Genomic DNA, 27,162 nt, shown 5'->3' with positions numbered 1-27,162 from the left:
ACTTTCACTTTTCACTTTCATGCATTGGAGAAGGAAATGGCAACCCACTCCAGTGTTTTTACCTGGAGAATCCCAGGGACGGGGGAGCCTGGTGGGTTGCCGTCTATGGGGTCACACAGAGTCGGACACGACTGAAGCGACTTAGCAGCAGCAGCAGATCAGAACTCGATCAATGTTCAATTCAGTTCAGTCACTCAGTCGTGCCCAACTCTTTGTGGCCCCATGGACTGCAGCATGCCAGGCTTCCCTGTTCAGTGTAACAGACCTCAGATCTGCTAGGTCCATGAGAAGTACAGACATGTTCTCATCTGCTAGTGAAGTGCTAACAGGTGATGGGCTAACAACAGTGAAAAGAAGGCGGGGGTGAGGGGAGGCATGCTGGTGAGTAACAAAGGGGAGAGGAACTCATGGAAAGGACTGGGCTCAATGATACGCTGTAGGTCAGAATCAGGCCTCTGAACAGAAGTTTTTTTATAGAAGCTATGATACAAAGAGACCAAAGGAAAAAAATAACAAAATGGGTATATTTAAACAAATACTACCCTCTTCAAAGCAGACACCCCTGGTAATTACACAGAAATATCACTATTTAAAACATTTTGGGAACTTGGCGGGGGAGGCGGGGGGAGGTAGCATCTACGTGATGGCAAATCACAATCCTTTGGGAGTTACAAGCCAATTAGAAATGAGTTGAATTCATCAAATAGGTACCAGAATTTGCTATAAACATCAGGTGTATCTGAGTGGATTTTTTTATGTAACTCCTAAATCAGTAATAATAATTACTAAATCAGTTTTAAACACTGAAAACAATCTAGAAACATGTGCCCAATCTCCTAAGGTGACCCATGTGACAGACTGAACCACAGAAGACTAAGATTAAGCATGTTTCTTTAAGGATGAGTATCATTATTCGATAGCTACATTCCATATGACATGCCTCAACACTTTCAGAAGAAATTATTTTCATGGCTGGACAGTGAAATAACTTTAGACTGAGAGACAAACTGTTGGCCAGGTGTGGATGATTCCAGGTTATTTCAAACATCCCTGAGACCTGGACTTAATCCCTGGACTTAAAGAGTAATGATTCACAACACTGCTATGTATCAGAATCACTTGGAAAGCTTTTACAACTACAATGCTTAGAATGCATTTGAGTTAGTTTCAGTGAGATGGATGACCCTAGAGCCTATTACACAGAGTGAAGTAAGTTAGAGGGAGAGAAACAAATACTGCATATTAATGCATATATGGAATCTAGAAAGATGGTACTGACGAACCTATTTAAAGGGCAGCAATGGAGATGCAGAGACCAGACTCGTGGACAGAGCAGGAAGGGGAGGGTGGAACAAATGGAGAGGGTAACATGGAAATATATATGCTACCACAAGTGAAACAGACAGCCAGCAGGAATTTGCTGTATGACCCAGGGAGCTCACACCAGTGCTCTGCGACAATCTAGAGGGGTCGGACGGGTTGGGAGGAGGAAGGGAGGTTCAAGGGGGAGGGGACATATGTACACCTATGACTGAGTCATGGTGATGTATGGCAGAAACCAACACAATACTGTAAAGCAATGATCCTTCAATTAAAAATAAATAAAAATTTTAAAAAACAAACAAAAAAAAACACTACAAAGCTTAGACCCAACCCCAGCAGATTCTGATTTAACTGCTCTGAAGCAGAGACCGGGCGCTTGTGTTTTAAAATGCTCCTTCAGTGACTGACCATCTGGTCTGCATCACAGTTGGTGTCCTCTGATAGTCACAACAGGGGCCCATTTCTATTGAAGGCTTCGGAAAGATAACTCATGCAAGGGTTAATTTCTTATTACTGAATTTACTCAAAATGCCAATTGAGGGGAGGAATAGATGAGTTTCTGGATTCTGATCTATGAAAGCAGTCAAAGGAAGAGGAGGGGCTGACTGCCCAGCAGATGGCAGACTATGCTGTTTAGCCCAGTCTGAACAGCTCTCCCACTGACTGTCCCCAGCACCACGCCCACATGGTGATCACAAGACCTCTGATCCGACTCCTGCTCCTGCAACAGAAACCAGATAACAGCAGAAGCAACTATAACACTCTGGTGTCTGTATTACTCTTAGATTTGGGTAATAAAAGCAAGTGTTATCATTTTTTGACCACTTACCATGTGCCAGGCTCTGGGCCAAGTCTCTTAAGTGTGTTAATTTAATATTCGTAGAACTCTGCAACTAGTTTTGATCATATCATTATTACCTTGCAGGTTCAGACACTGAGGCTCAGAGAAGTAATTTGTCCAACATCACATAACTGTTAAGTGATGAACACAGGAATTAAACCTATGTCTGAAGTCAGTCTGTAGAAATTTATTTGTAACTGATCAACTGTTTATTATGGTTCATTTCTTTCCTCATCTGTAAAATGGAGATGATAAATACCTATACATCACTGGGCTGTGGTTGGGATTCAGCGAGTCAACTTTTGTAGAGTACCTGGCACACAGCAAGTGCTCAGTGAATGATACCACGCTATCCTTCTGCCAGGCCTGTTACACACTAACCAATATGCGCACTGAGAGCCACAAGCAAAGCGTGTTCACCAGGAATCCCCCGGAGTCTAGAGTTCCAACTTACAGATTACAGGAATGTGGGCAGTCCTGGCCAGGCTGTTTCTTTCTACAGACCTCACCACAGCTATGTGGAATTTCATTTCTGCTCCATTCAGGATTCTTTACCTTGCCTAAAACATATCAGATCAGAGATGTTATTAATTTATTAATTAAATAATTTCAACTGTTATCCTGTAGACTTCAGTGAAAATCATACACTATAACCAGACAGTATGAAACATAAGTGAGGTTTTCATTAGTTCAATAAACACATTATCCTCAAATAAAAAGTTGAATGTAATGCTACTTGTCAAAAGCTTTACCGAGTATGATCAAGTTGGGATTACCTGGAAAAGACAAACTAGTCATTTTTACTTACGAAAATGTCCCTTTCACTAATTTAATCTATGATTTTTAAAATAATCCTTTAAAATAAGTCCTTCTATAAATGGGTCTTTGAATTGACAGGGGAATATCTAAGAACCAGAGAGAGGAAATAAGCGAAGACAGCACTGGCGGGGAGGCAGCAGTGACAGAAAGAACAGAGGCTCCCCTGCACAGCAGGAACTTGCCTATTCTACAGTTGTAACATAGGCATAAAAGGGTTACAGTTTTATAATCAAGTCACTCAAAAAAGCTTTAGTAAGCCTCCTTCATGAACTCAGTGCATGGGCAGGAAGAGTAAAACTGAGAGCATGGGACTGCCCCTCAGGCCTGAGGAACTCATTCTCACTCGGGCCATTTACACCCTAAATGAAGCCAATTCCTGATCCTTGGCCTCTGCTTTTCTCTCTTGCCTGTCTCTCTCAGAAATCTTGTTCATTTCTGTGAGGTTCCATACACCTAAAGGCCAATGAGTCCTAAATCTTTATTTTCTACATTGCCCTGAACCCTCAGTTTCAGTCCCACATGTCTAACTGTCTGCTGAACATCTGTGCTTGAGGTTTCAGCCACTTCAAATTGCCTACGTATCTACTAAGATAGCATCTTTCTTCTTAGGCCCCAGCTTCTTCAGGGTTCCCTATTTCTGTTAGTGATACCATCACTGTCAAGAGTCTCACAAACTCAAAAACTAGATTCATCCTCCTTTTTCTCCTATATTCTGCTTAATCACCAAATCTTGTCAATTTTCCTACATAGTGTACCTCACACCTTGTCTCCCTTCACCTCAGCTCCTGCTCTTCCTCTACTGGCCAGAACCTCGTCTCCACACTATCAGAAAAACCTCCCTGACTCTGTGCTCTCTTGCTTCAACATGGTGCCCAGGTTTTCTCCTACCGTCTTTCAATGGCCCCACCTCCTTCCCTGACTCTAAAAGGTGGTTCTTTCCCCTTCACCTGCCAGGGTTCTGCATTATCAACTTCTTTTCCCTCATTACCCTTTCACCTACTAGCGTCTCATCTATTGCTTTCAACTGCGACTATCATCCCTAAATCCTAATCTTTCTTCAAATATTCCTCACTTCCTGTAGAACATCTTTCACTGCTTGTCTTACTCCTCCAACTCAACATTTCTAAACTGAATTCACTTGTTTCCATCAAACCTGGTTCTCCTGACCTGCCCATTTCTGTTCTTGGTATCACCATTTCCAAAAGTGTGAAACTCTGGAGCCACGTTTGGGTTCCTTCCTTTCCCACTGTTGTTAATTCCTGTTTACCTTTGAAATTTTACACTCTTGCCTTTCTGTCCTACTCTAAAACCCATTCCAGACTTTCACTATTCTTCACCTGAGTTACTATAAGTCCCCAAACTCTTTAGGTCCCAAAATACTTTACTCACTGCTGCCAGACTGATCTTCATAAAGAATCACTTTGATGTCCTCAGTGGCTTCCCACAGCCTGACAAATGAAGTCCCAACGTCTAGGCCTGGCATGAAGAAGTCACCCCTACCTTTCCAGTCATCTCTTACTCCTCCACCTTCATAGACCCTGGGCTCCATAACTGGATGACTCCTCACAACAGACTCTTAAGCCTTATTGGTTTTAAACCTAGTTTCCAAGCCCATTTCAATTTCACCTCCTTCATGAAGGCCCCTTTTATCATCCAGCCAGAAGTCACAGGCTCTGTACTTCAAGTAGAACAGCAAGTTAATTGTGTCTTAAATCTTAGCCTCTAACCTCTGGGAAGTCAATTAATAGTCTCATTCCTCTGTTTCTTCATGGTGCCTGGTACATTAATAAGTTCTCAATAAAGTACATTAAACCAATGGTCTCCCTGAAGAGCAGAGTAGGGCAAAGTCCTCAGGTACAACAAGGCCATTATTTGCATTGCCACATCACTCTACCTCAATCATCTTGACCTTCAACCCCAGATTCTTTTACCTTCTTAGGTTCTCATATACAGTTTGTCAGTGAAAGCTTTAACAAGATTTTAAATTTCATTATGGTGCTTCATGTTTAAAAATCCTTTAAAATAATTAAGCCTTGGTATTGGTCTTATTGTCCAATTTACAATTGATATCTTGCTGCCTTTTCAGTAGTACATTCAAGAATATTCATTCCTTCAACTAATACTAATTCAGTATCTACTAAGCCTCAGACTTTTGCAATGAAACATATGAGACCAGCAGAGTTTGGATAAGAGTGGCCAAAGTGGGAATGGAGATAAGAAAGAGAAGTTTTCTTTGGAAGAGGACGGTTGGGGTAAGATCTTGAATGAAACAGTGGATGAGGATTTAAAGAAAAGAAGATAGTTGAGTTCACAAAGAGGTTGAGTCTAGAAGTTAAAAACTGTTGATGGTCAGTGACCAACTCTTGGTGGAAGCTGGCAGTTAAATAACAAGAAAGGAGAAATGTGAGCAAATTAATTAGAAAAAGGAGAGCAAGCAGAAAAGAAACAGAGCTAGTCATTTCAAGAAGCGAATGGTCAAAAGTAATAAGGGCTGCTGAGTGGCCAAAAAATTTAAGAATTTATAAAATCAGCCCTGAATTTGGTTAGGAAGGGAGTCATCGATGACTTCTGAATACAGTTTCATAGAGGTAATGAGGACAGAAGTAAAAATGAAGTAGTTTAAGGAGGTAGAAAAATGGTTAAGAAATATAATCTGAGAAATGAACAGCCAGATGGTAAGTTCAGTTCAGTCGCTCAGTTGTGTCTGACTCTTTGCGACCCCATGGACTGCAGCACACCAGGCTTCCCTATCCATCAGGTGGTAAAGTCTAGCCATTAAAAGACAGGCAGGAAAGAGAGAGAGAGAAAAGACATGTAGGAAATATGTTAGCAACAGATACAAGCATCTGGATCACAAAAAGCATTTTTCCTAACACATGGAAGAACCAAGCTATTCCAAAACAGGAAGAAGTATTCCATAAAGAGGAAGAGCACAAGGATACAGTTTTAATGCTGGTTTGCAGAAAATCTCTCTTTATTATAAAGGCCAATGACTGATTTCTTGGATTAAATAAAGTACACTTCACACTACTCTTTACTCATGTTATCCAAATCTGGAATTTCAAAGTGAGTTACAGTTAGAGGTGAGAAGTAGCCTGTGCCCACTTCTGCCATCTGATTAGCTCTGCTCTAAAGAGAAGACCAAGGTGATGTGGTGGGCATGATGAGAAGGCCTATCTCCAGAACAGTCTGCCAAGAATACAAAGGCCTGTGACTCTAGCTGTGTACACACCACATGCATGTGATCATGTCTTAGACGCTGTGGCTCTGAAGTCTCGTTAGTAACTTCTAAAGCACGCCCAGCACACTGCCTCTCCTGTGCTGGGAAATAAGGCACGATGCACAGAGTGACAGCAACACACACCAGTGTATGTAAAAACAAACTCACCACAGAAACAAGTATAGGTATTAGGAACATGTGCAGAAACATTCTGACATGCGGGGCACCTCCAACCACTCTGGCCATCTGTCAAGAAAAATGAGAGGAAATCAAAATACTTTCCTTACAAAAGCACATGTAATTTAAAACATTTTAAATCTATAGGAAGCCATTAATACCTAAGCAGTGGCAGTAGTTTCCATGTTAAGGATCAGACTTAAAAGAAACAAATTCACAATACTGAATGCTTTGCTTAAATACTGGATTTAGGCTTATATTTATATGGACTTCAGATACTGTGAATAAAGTAGGTATGCATTTCATCCTACTTTTTAAAATTGAGATCAAATCAGCACATAACATTGTGTGAGTTTAAGGTGCACAGCATGTTGATGTGACACATTTATATATTATAGTATGATTATCACCATAGTCTTAGTTAACATTTCCACCATTTCATAAAATTAACTTTTTATTTTGTGGGAGAATGTTCTATTACTTTTAATATCAAAGTAATCATCTGAACCTTGGTTTGAAAAAAAAGGTAGGATAAAATACTTGAGTACATGCAGGAAAACCCAAATGTTTTCAATTAGAAGTGCCCAAGTTCAGAAAGCATATATTATTAATAATACTCGCATTATCCTGCCAAGAATACTAGAGTGGGTAGCCTATCCCTTCTCCAGGGGATCTTCCTGACCCAGGAATCAAACTGGGATCTCCTGCATTGCAGATGATTCTTTACCAGCTGAGCTACCAGGGAAGCCCCAAAACACTTGAGTACATGCAAGAAAACCCAAATATTTTAAATTAGGAGAGCCAAAGTTCAGAAAGCATATATAATTAATAATATTTGCATTATCCCTAAATATTACTATAATTTCGGGAAAAGCCCACAAAATACTATGGAGAAGATCTGCTAAGCTATAGCAAATTCAAAATCCTAAGAGTAAATTAAATACTGCTTTCTATAAATTTTCTAAAGCAAACAATACAAGAAATCATTTCTAATGAATAAGCTACAAGGATCTATAGTACAAAACAAGAATCTACAGTACAACACAAGAAATATACTAATATTTCATAGAACTATAAACAGAATATAACCTTTAAAAATTCTGAATAGCTATGCCGTATACCTGAAAGTTACGTAACATTGTACATAAACTATACCTCAATTTTTAAAAAGCTGTTCTCTATAGTTGCTATTTGGATAAAACCACCATTTTCAGTAAAAGTCACTGATTATGTTGTACCTTAAGTATATTTTAACGTGTTATGTTTAGCTGGTTTAAGATTTATAGCTTAATAATGGTCATCCAAAATATGTGATCAAGACAACATACTCTCCCTGCAGATAAAATACTCAAGAATTAAACCTGAACATACCAAATGGATGAGAAAAACTACTCAGAAGACAGAAATGACTGACCTGCTTGAGATGCTGGAGACCTGGCCCATTTCTTTATGCAGTTCAAATGAAACACATGGTAACAGCTTTGACAACTCCACACTGGGGCTGTGACACGAACCAATTCACAGCACACCATGCACTCGTATTTTTCTGTGGTGAGCTGTTCAATCAGAGAGCCTGTTTAAAAAACAAAACAGATAAACTCAAACACAGAAAAACATTCCTTAGTCAACCAAGGATCAGAAAGGCATCTGAGAGAAGAATGCAAACATACAGACTTTAAGGGAGGTCTGGCTCTGAGCAAGGTGGTTGTTCAGAGTGTCAGGCTGGGAAGGGGCAGGGGTATGCTGAGCTGGAGGACTCAGGAAACAGGTCTGGGACTCAGGAAGGGATTCACACATCTGAGGAAACATTCCCCAGAAACTGCCCAGGATCCCACCAGTATCTCCTCCTAACACACGGCTAGAGAGTTCATAGGAGAGATGCATGGCACAATGCCTTGCCCTCTTTGAATTTACCATATCCATGAATTTACGTTAGGGAGGGGCTCATGAAGCTGCAGTGGTTGGGTGCAAGAAAACTAAGCCTAGACAGGTTTCAACAACCCATGGTTGTGAGACGGTTCTAGTAGATACCCTGGAAGTCTTTGGTTGTTCACTCAACAAAGACAGGCTTGGTGCCTATCACAAGCCCCACGGTAGGGTTACTAGACTGAAGGAGACACGGTCTTTGGTTCCAGAAGCTCAGTATCTATGAGAGAGACCAGGGTCTGATGTCATAAGAATCCTCCCACTTCCAGACTTTTGCCTCGAACACGATTTCAGTGAAATCTTTCTAAACACAGAACACAATGCTGTCAGCTCCGGAGGCAGGACCAGGGCCCTGATGACTGTAGTACTCCCAGGCCCATGCCAGGTGCTCAGGGATATTTCTAAATGAACGACTCAAAGGATAAATGAGTGTCATCCAGTCTGTTTCATAACTTCTCTCCTTGCAAAGTTTTAGGCTTTAGTAAAGTTTCTGAGATAGCGCTTTTCCTCTGGAGAAAGCCGGAATGAAGATATTGCGAGTGACTGATGAAAGGGAAATTGATCTGCTCTAGACACAGATGGATACATTATAAAACTGAATTCTATTATAAAAACCAAGGAATCAGATTCTTTCTTAAAAGTAGGGATACCCTACCTTGCATAGGTTAACATTTCTGAATAACAAAGTTAATTATATTTCCTACCAGTTACCATGCTACATTTGGAAGATTCTGGAGGTAAGAAGAAGCCCATAAGAGAGCGAGATTTAAGTTTGAGACATTTATATATGAAGCTGATTGGGGGCAGAGGAATGGTCAGTGAGACTTACACTTAGGGTGAATTTTATAGAAAATGCCTACTGACCATCCCAGAACAGCTCTGAGTTAGAATTAAAGCACACAGAAAGGTTAAGTATGGAGCATACCTGAGAACACTACAGTTTTTACCCTGAAGACTGGCTTTTTATTTTACTGCTTCTCTTATTCATTAAATTTATTGCTTGTTAAGAAATCACTACTGTGATGCTTCTGAGTCCAGTCACAGTGAAATCTGACCACTAGGATGCACAAACATTGAGTTACGTGGTGACGGTTGTCGACTTTGAATATCCTACATATTCCAGCCTTTCCCATGTCTCTTTCATTCCATGTTCAGTATGTTCACAAATCCTGCTGGTTCTACCTTCAAAACGGATCCAGAATCCAACCTCTGCTGCTAACACTCTGGTCTAAGCCACTATCCACTCACCTGGATTATCACAATGGCCTCCCAACTAGTCTTCCTACTTCTGCCCTTGCCCACTTCAGGCTATTCTCACCACAGCCACCAGAGGGAGCCCATCAAATGAAAAATTAGAAGATACACTCTTCTGTTCAGAACTTGTCAAAGGTTCCTCCATCACGTGCCTCTGGAAGCCAAAATCTTTACAATGCCCTTCACCATCTTCCAGTCCTCACCTGTGACTCCTCTTTCCTCAGGCCACTACTCTGAGACAACACCAGCCTCCTTCCTAGCCCAAAACTGGCAGGTAGATTCCTCCAGGGAGATTTTTACAATTTGTCCTTCCCTCTGCCTAGAGAACACTTTCCCCCGACATTTGCACAACTCAGTTCCTCAGCCCCTTCAGGTGTTTACTCAAACTATGATCTTCTCAACAGGGCAGTCTCTGGCCACACTTTAAAAACTGGAGCCCACTCCCCTAAGCATTCCATATCTCTCTCAGCTTCCTTCATATCACTTAGGTCTAATATCATATATTTTACTTATTTTACCTTATTTCCTAACTCTATACATAGAAGGCACTCAATAATACTTGCTGTATGAATAAAAGTAATAAATGACAGTAAAAGGTTCTAGAAAGACACTAGAAAGGGAGACAGTACAATTCTTTCATCAACATTTCAGTTTTATCAAAATGTATAACATATGTAAAACAAGGCACTAACCAAGAATAGCTCTGTGCCAGTGAACTATCACATTTCAGGTGTAAGACTCTTGTCCAGGCTGGGTGCAGCCCTATCCGGACCGCTGGCTCTTCTTCACTCCTAAACCCTCTCCCACTAGGGCTTCTCCACCATTCCTCAGTCATGACTGTGTCTACTTTATACTTATTCTTTGACAGCAAGTCAGTAAAGAGAGTGACAGCCCAGTGAAGTAATCAGAAGAACAGAGACCTCTCTGTAGAAGTAACTACAAACTTTTCAGATACACCAATAAATTATTAAAGACAAAATACCTAAAACAATCCTAACCTGAAAAATCCAATTGTAAAAAGGCATTTTTTGAGGCAAACAGGGAAATTCAGTCATAGACTGGGTATTAGATGATTTCAAGGAATTATCACTAACTTTGTTAAGCACAATAATGGCACTTTGATTATGTAAGAAAATGGCCATATTATTAAAACAGATGTAACCTAAAATACACGAAGGTGAAATAATTTGATATCTGGAATTTAATTTAAAATATATCAGAAAAAAGGGGGGAGACTGTTTAAATATTAATGCATACCTATTTATGGCATATATACATTAATTTAAAGTTTACCAAAATTTCTTAATGAGTGGGAAATACTACATTATAATAAGCAAAAAAGGATAAAACTTATGTTATATGATTTCAACTATGTAAAACTGAGCACTGAAAAATTCTTTAAGGAAACAGATTAAAAGGTCAGAGCTGATGACATCTGGATGGTGGAAAGAAAGGTAGAATTACTTACCTATCAACTTTAGTAAGCCACCTTATTTAAAGCTGCTGTTTTTAAAAAGCTGATACAATGTAAGCATGATCAATGTGTTTATGATGGTCTTGCTGAGTCTGAAGCATATGTCAGAAATCACATTTATCTGTGTCAGTCTAAGGCTTGTGGCAGAGTTTAGGGGCTGCAGGTAAAGGTTTTTAAGTCAGTACAGCACAGAGGTGGGCTTCCCAGGTGGCTCAGTGATAAAGAATCTGCGTGCTAATGTAGGAGACGTGGGTTCGATTGCTGGGTCGGGAAGATTCCCTGGGAATCTCCCCAGAAGAGCTTCAGGCGGAGAACTTGGTGGAGCAGATGTAAAAAGGTTGATGAAGGGAAATAAGGAGATCTCAGAATGAAAGAAAAGGAAGAACAGGCACAGATGTCTCTGAAGTTGCAAAAAGTTGAGAAAAGTATGCCCTTTCTTAAGTGATGACCTCCCCTTCCTCAGCGAAGTAAAAGAGGTAAGGAGGTCCGCTGAGGTTGGGAGATCAGTGAACGTCAGGAAGGTCTGAGTAAGTGTGGGAAGGGTTTGTAGTAGTCTTAAATGAAAACGGGAAGGACAGCTGCCCAAGGGCACTTAAGGGGAAGTGGGCAATGAAAGCCAAGTGAGCTGGATGGAGTAAGTGAGCGTACATGCGTGCTCCTTCACTTCACGGGTGTCTGACTCTTTGCAACCAAATGGACTGTAGCCCACAAGGCTCCTCTGTCTATGGGATTCTCGAGGCAAGAGTACTGCAGTGGGTTGCTGTGCCCTCCTACAGGGGATCTTCCCGACCCAGGGATGGAACCCACATCTCCTGTGGCTGCCACACTGCAGATGAATTCTTTACCACCAAGCCACCAGGGGAAGCCCAAGCTGGAGACCACTATTTAAAAATATTCACTGAGAACCAACGATGTATTGGGGTGGCCAAAAAGTTTGTTTGGGTTTTTCTGTAACATCTTATGGAAAAACCCAAATGAACTTTTTGGCCAACCCAATACTAGACACTAAGGATATACAGTGAACAAAACAGAAAAGAATCTTCTCCCCTTATGAAGTTTACCATCTTGTGGTGGAAGGTAGCCAATAAACAAATAAATATTGAAAATAAGCAGTATCATCAAACAGTGACAAGTGCTATGGAGAAAAATAAGCCAGGCAAAGAGATTAGTGAGAGGCGGGTGGGGGCAGTATTACGAGTTTGAAATAAAGGTTTCACTCAGAGGGTGAATGAACACCAAGTCTGTACTGTTACACGATTTCCTGGAATAATGTTCTGTCATCCAAACAGGGTAGAAAAGCTGGATGCAGTAACCATCCAGGGTTGGGATTTCTCAAAATGTCTTGGCAGAAGGGTTAGCACTTCAAATGGCATACAGTAAGGTCCAGCCTGAAGAAGGAGAGGAAACTGGCAGAACTGGTAGTGGGTGGAAGAGACTGGGAGAGCCAAAAGCACACGAGGCTGCGGTCAGAAGGCAGCACACAGGACTTTGGGATTGCAGAGACAGGGCATCCCCAGGGTCACTTCCCTGGTAGTGGATGTGGAGGAGGAACGGATGTGCAGGTCACTTCAGCTGACAAGATCAGAAAACCCACATGACCACTGAAGTCACCCAGAACAAACAGCAGGATTTATGGTAAATCAGTAGTTCTCAAACTCGAAAGTGTATGAGAATCACCTGGAGGCTTCTCAAAAGAAGATATTATTGGGCCCCACACCCACAATTTCTGTTTACTAAGTCTGAGGTCTAAAAATGTGCATTTCTAACAAGTTCCCAGGTGTTGCTGATGGCTGCTGATCTGGACTATACCTTGAAAACCACTAGGGCAGAGAAAAGATAGAGGCTGGATGCATTAATAAATGAGGGTTGGGAGGTTTGGAGGCTAATAGATGACAAAGATGAGACATGGAAGGTGATGGAGAGAAAAGGTTCTGTAGCATTAGCTTCAAATGATACAAAGGTAGAACAAAAATAGTGTAGAAATGACCCTGGGGAAGGAGTGTGCTCTTCCCGTCTTCCAGAAACTAAGGTGAGTGGGATAAGTGAAAAGAGCAGGCTCTAAAGTTGTAAAGAAAGGGGTCACCCGAGAGGAGGCCACAGGTCATTTAAGAGAGGGCACAGCTGAAACAATTTAAGGATGCAGGGGATTTTGTTACCGCAATGAGGGATCCAGACAGCTGGGAGGACCAGGCAGTGCTGGGCTCTCTCAGCAGAGTGAGAGTGAACAAAGGCGGCTCTCAAAGAGCCGTGGAGGCATATCTGGGGTGAGCCTCTCTTTCCATCCCAATCAAGCTTTCATCTCTACTACTCCACTAAAACTGCTCTTAGCAAGACCAACAACCTTCAGATTGCCAAATACAACGGTCAGTATGCAGTCTTCCTTCTGTGCTGACCAACAGCATTTGGCACAACTGATCACTCCCTCCTCTTTGAGTTTATTTGGTGTTTAGAACGTTTCACTCCTAGTTCAGTTTACTCTTTTACAACTTCCTTTACTGGATGCTCATTTTACAGCCAGGATGAAGTAGGCTCCATCCTCACTCTTTTTCTAACTGCACTCACACCTTAGGGGACCTCCTCTAGTCCATTAAATACCAACTGTACTGACAATGCCCAAATTTAAGTCTCTAGTCCATATCTCTTCCCTGAATTTTATATCCAACTCTCTAACAGATCTATTGTCCAGTAGACAATTTAATTCTAACAAATTTAACCAAATTCTTTATCTTTCCTGAACAAGGAGACAAAAGATACACAAAAACACCTTTTCCAACAAGAAATTGTCATAAATTGGAGGAGGCAAAGGACACATCCTGATTAAGTGCAATGTGGTATCCTGGATTGGATCCTGGAGCAGAAAAAGGATATTAAAGGAAAAACTGGTGAATCCAAATAAAGTCTGGGGGAATCCCTGGCAGTCCAGTGGTTAGGACTCTGTGCCTTCACTGCCCAAGGGTTGGGTCCAATCCCTGGTCGGAGAACTAAGCTCCTGCAAGCCTTGCAAAGAAAAAAAAACAACCCACAAAGTGTGAAGTTTAGTTAACACCATGGTACTAGTGTTAATTTCTTAGTTTCGACAAAGATGCTAACATTAGAGGAAGCTAGGTGAAGAATATATGGGAATTCTCTCTACTACCTTTGCAATTTTTCTATAGGTCTATAATTATTCCAAACTAAAAACTTTAAAAACAAACACCGCTTTCTCTCCCCAAGCGTTACCACCGCAGTGAGTGGTATCTCGCCTTCTGTGCTGCTCATACACAACATCCTGGACTCCTCTCGTTTTTCTCCATCCAACAACCAATCTATCTGTAAATCCTGTCCACTTCATCTTCCAAACACACCCAGAAACTAAGCAATTCTTACCTCTTCTACCACTATTACCTTAATTCACGTCTCCATCAAGTACCTGAATTGCTGCAAAAGCCTCGTAACTCGCCCGTTTGCATTCTTAGAGCCTACTCCCTATACAGCAGGCTGGGTGATCATTTTAGATCATCTCTTCCCCACAAAGCCTCCCAGCCTCCTAGCTGCTTCTCATCTTCTGACTCAGAACTAAATCTAAGAGCCTCACACAACCCTGCCTCTGCAGTTTCTCTGACCTCCTCTCCTACCCACCTCTTCACTGCTCACAACGCTGTCCCTCCCACCCCAATCTACACTTGCTTCTCTCTCTGCTTGAAATGTTCTTCTCCAGAAAGCCATGTGGCGCACTTCTGCACTTCCTTCAGGTCTCTGTTCAAATGCCTCCTCATCAAAGAGACCGACCTATGTAAACTGGCACCCCTGTTACTCTGTCCTCTTAATCTGCCTTGTATTTTAGTTCTTATCATCACCTGACTGACTGAATATTTAAGTGCTTTCTGCCTGTCTTCCCTGCCAGGAATGTAAATGCCATTAGGGCTGTATTCCTAGTACCTAGAACAGTGCTTAGCACAAAGCATTTACTCAATAAAAATGAATAAAGAGGTCTCAAGAAAATGACGGTATGTGACGCCACGAGAGATTCATTGGGCAGAACTGAGATGGCCTCCAAGACTCCCAGCCCTGGTGTGCATGCCCTGGATAATCTCCCCTTGAGTACGGGAGGAACTGATCTAATCAACTGAGTGCTTTTTAAAGAGTCTAGTGATCAAAGACAGAAATCATGTAAAGAATCTGGAGCAGATGGCTTCCTGCAGGCCCTGAAGAAATAAACCACCATGTTGTGAAAAGAACCACGTGGTAAGGAACTGCAGGTCGACCCTCAGAGCTCAGAGTGACCCCCAGCCAGCAGCCAGCAAGAAAATGGGGACCTTGGGACTTCCCTGGCAGTCCAGCATTAAGGCTCTGTACTTCCACTGAAGGGGGCACAGGTTTGATCCCAGGTTAGGGAACTAAGATCCTGCATGCCATGTGGTGCTGCCAAAAAAAAAAAAGAAATGGGGACCTCAATCCTGCACCCATGAAGAACTAAATCCTACCAGGACTTCCCTTGTGGTCCAGGGGCTAAGATACCACACTCCCAATGCAGGGGTCTGGGGTTTGATCCCTGTTTAGGGAACTAGATCCCATGTGCTGCAACTGAGACATGAGGCAGTCAAATAAATAAATAAAAATATATTAAAAAAAAAAGAACTAAATCTTATCAACAACCAGTGAGCATCAAAGAAGACCCCATCCCTCAGGTAACACTGTCCCTAGCCAAATTGCAGTCCTCTAAGACCCTGAGTAGAAACTCAGCTAACCGTATCCAGACTTCTGACCCATGGAAACTGTGACACAGTAAAGTTGTGTTACCTTGGGCCATTACATTTGTGGCAATTCGTTATGAAGCAATAGGAAACTATTAACCAGCCTTGAGAATTCAAAAACAAATCTGGTATAATACTGCCTTGGTTCATACTCGAAGTCCCAAGGAGTGCCTGGTGAAGCAGACAAGAACTAGATCACTAGGCTTGTGTAAAAACAGGCCTGGGCAGGTAGCAGCTTCGTGTGTTAGGCTGTATGTTACATTAAACTGGAGGGAGACCAGGATGGTCCATGAGGAAGAGCTGGAGGAATGAACCTACTGATCCTGGATAAAATATATACTCAGGGCAAATGAGAAGTATCTTCAATACTGCAAAGAGCTGACTTGCCATGAGTGGGAGGGAAGCGGAGAGGAGACAGACTAGTTGCTGTGTAGCTCCAGAGGACAGAACCTGAACGAGGGGATAGGAAGCATTTACCAGAAAGAAGTTTTCAGTTTAATGTAAAGAAGAACTTTCTAACAGTCAGAGCTGAGCAACTACTGTGTTCTAAGACCTGTGTTAAGCAAGAGAGATATACAAATGAAAGGAAAGGTACATTCTTTGCCTTCAAGGAACATGTCAACTGGTGGAGGGCACTGACACGTGAACAAATGATGGTTTCCAGTGGTGAAGCTAAGTGCTATAAGAGAAGCATGTATGTGGACGGGGAAGACATGTTACAGGGCGAGCAAAGATCAGTGCTATCTGTGGGGGTGAGAAAAGGTTTTCTGGACATGTGATTAAACTATAGCTTTTGAAAATGAGTATGGGGCGCCCCTGATGGCTCAGTGGTAAAGAATCCACCTGTCAATGCAGCAGACGTGGGTTCAATCCCTGGTCTGGGAAGATATCACATGCCCTGGAGCAACTAAGCCCAGGTGCCGCAACTGTTGAGCCTGTGCTCTAGAGCTCAGAAGCTGCGATTAGTGAAGCCCGCACACCTTAGGGCTTGTGCTCTGCAACAAGAGAAGCCACCGCAATGAGAAGCCCGAGCACTGCGACTAGACAGTAGCCCCAGCTCTCCACAACTAGAGAAAAGCCTGAGCAGCAACAAAGACCCAGTACAGCCATAAATAAATACAGCAACAATGAGTAAGAATTCACCAGTGAGTTGAGTAGTTAGTAGCTAGTGTAGACAGAAGGGACCACGTATGTGACCATGTGGAAAGACGACAGTACCAGAGTCCAGGGAGTAAATGTGGTGGGGGCTGAAGCAGCAGCAGATGAGGCTGTTGTGTAAGGCAGAATCTGTAGGTGATGAGAAAAAGTGAACAGAATCAAGCAGGGGAGTGACACAGGTCCATAAGTGTTTTAGAAATATCACTTTTGGGGGGGTACTGTGTAGCATGGCATCCAGGATCTTAGTTCCCTAACCAGGGAGCAAACCCATGCCCCCTGCAGTGGAAACTCAAAGTCTTAACCACTGGACCAACAGGGAAGTCCCAGAAATACCACTTTCTGATGCTAATGTAAGAAGTGAACTAAAACAGAGAAACTGGAGATGGCAAGATTAGTCAGGAACTGTTGCAACCAAGGAGACAAGAGATGATGCAGAGGCTGGAACTAGAAGTAGTAGAGATGTTACCATCCCTACTTGTGTTTTTTGACAATTCAAAAAAATCTTGTAGCCAAACATCTATATCACCCGTATCTGTGCTTTTTAAAACCCTTACTAATTTCCTTATTTGTTAAGAAAAACTTTCCTTATTTGTATTTGCTTATAATATATAATGGAGAAAGAAATGGTAATCCACTCCAGTATTCTTGCCTGGGTGATCCCATGGACAGCGGCGCCTGGCACGCTACAATCCATGGGGTCACAAAGAGTTGGACACAATGGAGTAACTAACACTTTCACTTTTATGATATATAAAAACTAAGTCAGTGGACATCTCCTGGGAAGAGGAGCAGGTGGCGGCAGGACCCAAGGAGATGATGAACAAGAACAGAAAGACTTTCTACTGGTACCTTTTTATATTTTCTGATTTCTAAATTGTGTGAGTGTATTACCAATTCAGAAATTAAAATTTAAAAAAAAAAAAAGGAAGAAAGAAAACATTTCCAACCATTTAGGTAGGCTTACCTGTGTGTGTTTCCACATTCTTTAGCATGTGGTTCTGTTTGCCTCGGGGAAAAGATGCTACCTGAGGATCCTGCCTCCTTATAGCACATTTCTCTGGGTCAGCCCTTCTAGAAGACCTGCTGACGACTGCCAAGTTCCCACTGTCACAGGCGGATTTTGCTGGCCTTTCATTAAGATCATCCTTTGGAATGGAGGCCATGTTGTCTCTGGACCCTGCGTTTGTATGCCGTTGGCCCTCCTGTTTTGGTGGATTCCTGCCTGGCCGTGGCCTTGCTCCCTCCACTTCCCAGGGAGACCTTTTCTGTGGGTGTCTTCTCTGCTCGCCGCGTCTGGCCCCATCCGCTACCACTTTTCTAGAGGAAGCATCTGAAGAGTCAGGGTGGATAACCCCTGCTGGTTTGGTGTTTTCAGGTCCTGCCTCCTCAGGTTTGGGAGTCATTCTGTGACCCCACTCACTTTTGAGTTTCCCCTTGACTTTTGGTCCTCTCCCATAGCTGTATATAAATTGGGTTGCTTTCTTGGGTTTTGCTCCCCTTGGATCTGCACCGACAATTTCCTTCTCACTCTCGGAAGGACTGTGCTCTCTGAGGTTTGTCCCACTCTCTGACTTGGCCACGTTTTCTAGGCCAGGTGCATCTGAGGTCTGGTCAATGAGGCCCTGTGCTCTCTTGACTCTGATATGCTGCTTTTCACTCCTCAATTTCTGCCAAGGTTGATTCTGAAGGCCATGGTTCTTGAGAGATTTGTTAGTAACAGAGGACTGGAAAGAAGTCTGCTGACTCTTAGGTTTGCTTCCTGAAGGATGAAAACTGTGCTGATGAACAGCAGAGATGTCATCATAAGAGATTTGCCTGGAAAGGTGACACGGAGGTGGTGAACTGTAATTTCTTCTACCAATTCTATTAGAATCTAGTCTCCTTTGACTCCCACAGTACAGACCAGAATTTTTTCTCTCCTGAGGAATGAACTCAGCAGCATCCGTATTGAACTTAAAAGCACCTAAGACATAAGAAATAGACACGTAAGTAAAGAAATTAATTGGTCATTCATGAAGCCCCAAAGACTGTACGCCAGACCTAAGAGTTATCTTCCTAAGGACTTTGTATAAAATAGTCTCCGCATAAGGCCTGTTTTCTGTGAAGGTGGTGGGTTCAAGTTGCTTGTGGAAGACTGATTGGCAGCCTTACCAACAGCCACTGCTGAACTGCTAAGTAAAACCGTTCACCTGGGCTATCAGGCATTAGTTATAAATGTGTTTATTTCTATTGAGAAATGTAAGGTCAGCAAACAGTTCAGGGATGAGACATCAATCAGCAGGTTCCATGTGGTCTTTCAAAACTCTAAGGTAGCATTGTGTAATATTAAGCTAACAGGCTTTGGAGTCAGCCCAAATCAGTTTAAAGCCTGACCCTCCAGTTTATAGTATTAGCTCAGGAAAATCATTTGATTGCTTTTAGCCTGAGTTTCCACATACATGACAAAAGCTGATAATACTATTTCAAAGGGTCATTGTGGAATTTAAGTGAAGACTTCACATAGATGTACTTAGCAGGAAGAATACATCCCACCTCATCCCCCCTGGAATGTATTTTAGGTTTTCCATACATAACCTCTGTTAATATGGTCAGAGTCCCAGAGTCTCAAAAATTAGGCCTATGCCCCTTCAACCTACTCATCCATCCCCCACCTCCACCAGCCACATGCTTCTTTGTAGTCAACTTTGTCCCTGAAGTCCAAAGATGAAACAATTCGCCTAAGGATACAAAACCAGATAGTAGCAAAGTCAGACTATGCGCAGTGTATAGAATATTCTCTGAATCAGCAGGGCCTGGGAGATGGATTTAAGTCCCTGTCCATCACTTGTGTCTTTATGCAAGTTATTTAATCCCAGTAATGGAATAGTAAGAATCCCTACATCAAAGAGTTGCTATGAAGATTAAAGCAAGGTTAGTAACAAGTATAAAGTGGTTAAAATAGTGCTTTATTGTTGCCGTTAAGATTACAGACTATCTGAAACAGACCTGACCGCAAAAGGCTGCAGTGCACAGCCTGCGAGTTTCAGGTTTAATAATAAGCCCTAACATTTATTAGGTACTTAACACATACCAGGCACTATTCTAAGCACTCTGCATACGTTAATTCATTTAATCCTTACATCCCTGATGAGAAAACTGAGACTCGGTAAACAGTAACTTCCCCAAGGCCACAGGGGTATTCCAGAGCAGATTCAGGATTCAGGCCATGTGACCCTAGAGACCATGCTCTTAAATTACACTCCATTGACAGAAGTTGGGTAGCAGGTACCATAGAAACATATACTTAAGAACTGAGCGAGATCATAAAGGTAACCTCTCACTCAATCCAGGATTTGCCCTGAAAGCTTTCACACAGGCAGGATTCTGAGGATGGGGTTGGAGAGCCTTACAAAATGGCAAGAGGATTAGACAAATTCAGAACGTGGCAGAGAAGGTGTTCCAGATACATAAGAGGGGAAATGGGTAAATTAACTTAAGGGGGAAATGGGTAAATTAGACCAAGTAGGTATTGTGTAGTTTTCTCCTGCTCTAAGAAGCAAGGTTGTAAGAGGGCCAGAAAAAAGGTCAATAAAGTAGTCCAGAATAGCCAGGTTAAAGGATACAAAGGGTGTTTCATGTTAACCAGCAAAGAGTTGACTCAACTTGAGACTCTAGACAGAGCAGCATCTATTCATATAAAGTATGTGTTCCACCAAATGTAAAGTGGTGGACAAAGCCCTCAGATCATTCAGGGATCTGAGGAAGGGGAAAGGGGCACAGGAAACTGGACACAAAAATCAGAGACACCTTTATTTTTTCCACTATTTTGAGCAGCTGAAGTTACTAAATAGGATATCTTATCCCCAAGGCTTGGCTATAGTGCAAGTGGTACTAGAGATCCAAGATAACACCATGGTGGGTGACCTACAGGTGGGTGGAGCAGAGTAAGGGGAAATCCAACTGCAGATTATATAAAGTCCAGAGACAAAATTGGCACTGGAGAGTCTATCCATGGGTAGAAAGATACCCCTTGGTGTTTCAGGAAAACAGCAGGTAAGAGAATTACACTGGAGTGAGGATGGAGGTGTGGGCTAGAGATAATGCTGAAATAAGAACATGCAATAGGAACTAAGGCCAAAGCGAACTAAGGCAGAGGAGACAAAGTGGGGAGGTCTTTGGATTACAGGACTTTGCCTCAATAGATGAGACAGAGGTTGTAACCTGGAGAGCAACACCAGAGGCCAAAAATAAGATTCACAACTAGCCCCACTCATTCATTTCTGCTTCAAACACTGAATGGTGCAGAAATGGGCCAGATGTGAGCCTAAGGATAGGAAGACCAAGGGATCCAATTTAGGGGATCTGGGAAAAGAGTGAGTGGGAGAAATACGAAACACCAGGCTAAATGTGGTCCCCACCCTCCAAGATGAATTAATACCTAAATCAGGACTAGGGTAAACAAACAAAAAATGGACTAGGGTATGCAGTGTGTTAGCCAACGTTTTTGACCAAGATCCATAGTAACAAATATATTTTACCTGCCACCAAGTACACAAATACATATATAGGTTTCTTGGTGCCCCAACAGCTGGTAGATAGCAGAACTAAGACTCAAATTAATGACTGTTCACGAACCTCATGCTGCAAATTGCTGCCCTGTTTTTCAGAAAGAGTGGATCATAAAATCAAATTATGTAGTGGGTTGTGACAAGAATTTTTTCAAACGAAATATGTAGTATAGAGTGTATTGGAGATAATAAGGAAAACCACTGCTTCCTGAAATTTTTGGTTCGTTTTTATATTTGTGTGCGCTGAGATCACTATGTAAAATGCTCCTTTTCCGTCACTGTCCAAAGAGTTGGGAAAACAAAGATCCAAGGTACCCTGAAGTAACTGGAAATCGTGTTACATTAACAGCCATATGAGGCTGTCTCTACACATAGAGACAACGCTGGGAGGTGAAGTAAGCTAACAATTGTGTAACACGTACAGTAGCGGCGGGAACCTTCAGAGTAATTGACTTATTTACTCCCAAATCACAGATGAAGAAAACGAGACTTCACATTGCGAGCTCATGGCAAGCTAAGACTGGAAACCACGAGTGTTCGGCTCGCGCCCGCGCTGCTGCCCCAGGACGCACGAATACATATCAAGCGCAGCGAGCAATCCCGTCGCGCGTCGAGAGCTAGCCACCGTCACGGGCCGACGCCCGCCTGTGGGATATCACTGCCCCAGGAAGGCCGGGAAGAGCCCTGGAGAAGGCGGGACACCCGCATCGACTCAGAGGGACAAACCGACTCTCCTTGGAAACCCAGCTGCCGGGCTTCATCACCAGCCAAGGATGGTTAAGACCGCGGACGCACGACGCGCGTGGCTTGGCCCTTCCGAGCCACTATCCCCAACCCCTGTACGTGCCACTCTCGCGATACGAATGGCCGGTGCCCTAGGACTCGTAACTGACTCAATTTCCGTTCCCCGAAAGGGGCCCAGTCCTGCGAGGGCCACTACAGTACCTGAGACAGGAGGCGCCTCCGCCATCCCGTGCCGCAACACCTAAAGCGAGCCCTGCAGCCCAGCGAGCGCTGTCACCCGGTCATGTGCTCTGGACTTCCGGCGCCGCGAGAAAATTCGCTTCTGCGCGCGCGGTAGACGGCCACGGAGTTTGCGCGGCCTGAGTCAACTGTGCGGAGCGTCGGTGACGTCAAACAGACGCGCCCGGCGCCGGCAGAAGCAGGGTACTAGTAGCTGTAGGTAGCCAAGATCCTGGGAGGGTAAGCATGCCCGGTCTTGCGCAATCAATAGTTGTTTTCCTTTTGAGAGTCACTGTTCTCTACTGCTACCGTGTCCTTTAACCCTCCCACCCAACCAGCCTCGCCTGATTTTCTGGAGTCAAGTCAGACCGCACCTATTTACTAGCGTGGATCAGATTTAGGATTAAAACAAAGACGAAGTAGTCAAAAGGCAGAAAGGGGAAAAAATGTCTGCAAAACAAACGATAAAAGGCTCTTACAAATCAGTTTAGAAACAAAAACCCATTTATTAGAAATGATAAAGGACTTGAAAGGGCAGATGACAATACTAAAGTAGATACAGAGGGACTCAATGTGAGAGGGGGTAGGTTAGGGGATACTGATCATTTTTTAAGTACAAAATGTTTTGAGTGTGTGGAATTTTTTCATTTGTGTGTTTTGCTGTTGCTCTACTGAAGAGAACACAGTACTTAAGTGTTAAGCATCTGCATTTGTAAAGTAATTCACTGCTCCAGACTTCCCCAAGAACACAAAATAAGAGTCATTCATTCACAGTCTAATGCATACTTTTAGGCATTGCTTTAACTGCTGGAGGTTAATGTGAAAAAGACAAACAAGGTCCCTACCTTCAATGAAGTGCATTGACTAGTAGGAAGGTTAAAACTAAGTAATGTGGGACTTCCCTGGTGGTTCAGTGGTTAAGTATCCACCTGCCAACACAGGGGACATGGGTTTGATCCCTGGTCTAGGAAGATCCCACATGCTTCTGGGCTACTAAGCTGATGCACCACAACTACTGAACCAGAGTTCTGCACCCACTGAAGCTGGTGTGCCCTAGTCGCCTGTGCTCTGCAACTAGAGAAGCCACTGCAATGAGAAGCCCAAGCAAATGAAGAGAGCAGCCCCACCCTCCCCCAAACAGAAAGCCCAGGTGTAGCAATGGAAGGTGCAGAAAGGAAAGATGGCCCTGTGGCCAAAAATAACTATAAAAATTATTTTAAAACTAAGTTTATTTACAAACTGGTGATTTGGGTTGTCAAAGAAATAAGCAGGGTAACAGTGACTTACTAGGATCCGCTCCAGAAAAGGTGGCCAGCCTTCTTTGAGTAGAAGGATAGATGAGAATGATCAACTATGTGAAGATTCAGAGGGAATAGCAGAAGGAAGCAGGTGCAGAAGCTATGGAGGAAGGAAAGGGCTCGAAGTGTTAAAGTTATTGAAATATTTGCTGGAGAGCAATGAGCAAGGAGAGTGGCACAATATGAAACTGGAGCAAGGTAATTAGATCACATGATAATGGATTTTATTCCAAGAGCAACAGGAAGTTAAAAGGTTCTAAGCAAAGAAGTGGTACTGTTAACAAACTGAACACAGGTCTGCTCATGCAATGCAAAGCAAAGTCGGTCCACTGACACCAGGCTTTGGTGAAGTACAGTGCTTACTTCAGGGCGCCAAGCAAGAGTGTGAGAGACAAGCCTTAGATCCACTTCAACTTGGTCTTTGAGTTAGTTTTTGTTTTTTAAAGGGAAAGATAAAAGAGGCTAGAATTAATCATCATCTTGTGACATTTCCTAATAATAATTTCCAGAGTCAAGACATTTCTGGTTTACAAGTGTCTGGCTTGGTGGTCCATGGCTTGGGGAGCTAAGCTTGTCCTGAGTTTGTATTTAATGAAATATAATAGCAATTTTAGTACATTAACAATGTTATTGACAACAGCAATTTTAGTCCTCTGATTCTGGTTGATTAGTGTTCAGTTAGCACAGGATTGAGGTCAGAGGGGACACAAGAAACTGAATAAAGTTTTGGATAGAGAGATTAATCATATACTGGGTAAGGGAACGTGGTTTTAGGGGCACTCAGTTTCAGTATCTGAATTACCCTTAAAGATTTCTCATACTCCCAGGGGAAGAGTGAACTGTAGGGGAGCAAAAATAGAAGTGGGGAGAAAATTTACATTTTTCTATTATGCTAATATGGAAGATGGTGGTGGCTTTAAACTAGAGCGACAGCAAATGTGATTGAGAGGAGAGAGCAGATCTAAGATATATTTGAGACAACCTTCATCCAGCTTCCAAATGTTTTCTAAACCAAAAGTCATGACGTGCTATCTCATTGTTTTGTTAATTTGAGTTTATCTGATTATTGAGTCCGAACATTTCTTAGTGACTTTTTGAGTTTCTCTTTTTAGACTGCTTAGTCACATCCTTTGCCGTTTCTCTGTTGGGGTTGCTGTATTTTTCTTGCTGATTGTTTTCTGTACTTTGTAGATATACAAGACTTGTATGTTTTGTCAGTTTTAGACATTTCAATTGCCTTCTCTTACATCCATTAATTTATTCCTTTATTGAACATAAATCCTTAATTTTGACGGTTCATCAAAAACCTAACTGTCCCCTACAGAAATTACCAGTTGTATTAGTCCGAGTCAAGTAGAAGGAAGGAATCATACAGTAATTTGAACAGGGAAGGTTTCATTTAATTTTTTTTGAAGACTTTGTCCAGTGAAAATCATCCCAGAGCTGAGGTGCAGACTTGGTTAGAAGGGATGTGCCTGTGATGCCTAGATAGGGAAGCTGCTGTGGTGCTGCATGGAAGTGGTCAGAAATCTACCTTATATGGTGCTGGGGAAAGCCATTCATGGGGCGGTGTCTCACAAGAGGCACTCTCCTAGAAACCACTTGAGGAGGGTGCCAGGAGAAGTTGCTGGCTTTTGACCACTATACACTGAAGAAACCAGGTACAGGAACCAGACGCTGGGGAAGCTGCCCACAGCACCTTAGCCTGTCCAACCCAAACACTAGAACAGGAAGGGAAAGCCTTTCCTCCTGCAGTATCTCTCTATTGGCCTCTACTGACAAAGCTTAAAACCTGCCAGCTGGTAAAGGATAAATATTTAAAGTGCCCAAATCCATTCCACAGAGCAGGCAAAAAGGATAAATTTGGAACTGAAGGTCAATAATTCATAACTGGCATACTAGAGAACCCACTCATTATTCCCCAAACTCGTAAACAAATGGAAGTAAGCAAGCATTTATCTTGCCTTTCCTATACAGACACTGCTTCACACAACATACAAAATTAGGACAAGCAACGAAAGCAGTACTCAGATGGAAATTTATAGCTATAAATACTTACATTAAAAAAGATATCCAAACAATGGGAAATTATTCCGCACTAAATAGAAACGAGTAATCACGCCATGAAAAACACATAGAGGAAACATAAATGCAAATAATAAGTGAAAGAAGGCAATGTGAAAAAGCACATACTGTATGTTTTCCACGATTACATATGACATTCTGGAAAAGGCAAAACTATGGAGACAGTGAAAAAAAAAAAAGCAGTGGTTTCCAGGGATTAGAGGGCAGGAAAGATGAAGAGACAGAGCACAGAGAATGTTTAGGGAAGAGAAATAATTCTGCATGGTACTATAATAGTGGATACATTGTCAAAACTAATAGAGGGTACAAGATCAAAAGTAAACTAATGTAAACCATGGACTGAGGGTGATGAGGAGTCAATGTAGGTTCATGGGTGGTAACAAATGTACCACTCTGGTGCAGGATGTCTATAGTAGGGGGGTTGTGCGTGTGTGGGGACAGGGGCATATACTGGAACTGTCCATACTCCCTGCTCAATTCTGTTGTGAACCTAAACTGCTCTGAAAAAATTTATTAATAAATTAGATCTCAAATCAGAAGCCTAATCTTCTACCTTAAGGATCTAGAAAAAGAAGAGCAAACCAAACCAAAACAAGTACAAGGAAAGAAATAATAAAAGAGCAGGAATTAATGAAATAAATAGAAAAAACAACAGCAAAAAATCAACAAAGTTGACTCATTAACCAAAAACATAAAAATTGATCAACTTTTAGCTAGACTGACCAAGAAAAACAAAAAAAGAGAAAATTCAAATTACTAAAATTAGGAATAAAAGAAGGGACATTATTCCCCAGCTTATGAAAGTAAAAATAAGCATAGGTAATACTATGAACAAGTGTATGCTAGCTAATGGGCTTCCCTTGTGGCTCAGATGGTCAAGAATCCACCTGCAATGCAGGAGACCCAGGTTTGATCCCTGGGTGGGGAAGAACCCCGGGAGAAGGGAATGGCTACCCAATCCAGTAGTCTTGCCTGGGAAACCCCACTGACAGAAACATGATCGAGTCACACACACACACACACACACACACACACACACGCTAGCTAATCAGATCACCTAGATGAAACAGAAAAATTCCTAGAAATACACAAACTATCAAAACAGACTCAAAATAAATAAAAAATCTAAAGATACCTATAATAAGTAGAGACTGAGTTGGTAATAATTTTAAAAATGTCCCACAAAAGCTATCCCCAGATGGCTTCTGGGGTAAATTCTACCAAATGTTAAAAAAAATTGGCACCAATCCTTCAAAAACTCTTCCAAAGAACAGAGGAGAACGTAATACTTCTCAACTCATCTTCTGGATGAAAACGCTGCCTTAGGGCAATCATTTACTGCCT

The 27,162-nt window shown here is 42.3% G+C and overlaps 1 protein-coding gene and 1 long non-coding RNA gene across 5 annotated transcripts in view; one reads left to right on the top strand and one right to left on the bottom strand.

Moving 5' to 3' along the window:
* Window positions 1-22,555, bottom strand: part of NFX1 (nuclear transcription factor, X-box binding 1) — a 65,342-nt gene extending 42,787 nt beyond the window's left edge. For all 4 annotated transcript variants that reach the window (XM_025281896.3, XM_025281897.3, XM_025281898.3 and 1 more), the window contains exons 1-5: window positions 22,418-22,555; window positions 17,890-18,888; window positions 7,795-7,953; window positions 6,372-6,449; window positions 2,619-2,724 (exon numbers count right to left, since the gene is read on the bottom strand). In XM_025281896.3, coding sequence (XP_025137681.3) covers window positions 2,619-2,724; window positions 6,372-6,449; window positions 7,795-7,953; window positions 17,890-18,888; window positions 22,418-22,442 — 1,367 coding nt within the window. In that variant the 5' untranslated portion in view covers window positions 22,443-22,555. The remainder of the gene's footprint in view (window positions 1-2,618; window positions 2,725-6,371; window positions 6,450-7,794; window positions 7,954-17,889; window positions 18,889-22,417) is intronic.
* LOC123332902 overlaps window positions 11,374-27,162 on the top strand; it is a 23,969-nt gene continuing 8,180 nt past the window's right edge. Inside the window, exons 1-2 of the long non-coding RNA XR_006550069.2 lie at window positions 11,374-11,510; window positions 21,947-22,675. This is a non-coding gene — a long non-coding RNA (uncharacterized LOC123332902). The remainder of the gene's footprint in view (window positions 11,511-21,946; window positions 22,676-27,162) is intronic.

The sequence above is a fragment of the Bubalus bubalis genome, chromosome 3 (assembly GCF_019923935.1).
Source record: "Bubalus bubalis isolate 160015118507 breed Murrah chromosome 3, NDDB_SH_1, whole genome shotgun sequence".
NCBI lineage: Eukaryota > Metazoa > Chordata > Mammalia > Artiodactyla > Bovidae > Bubalus > Bubalus bubalis.
This window is presented reverse-complemented; position numbering and strand designations above follow the sequence as displayed.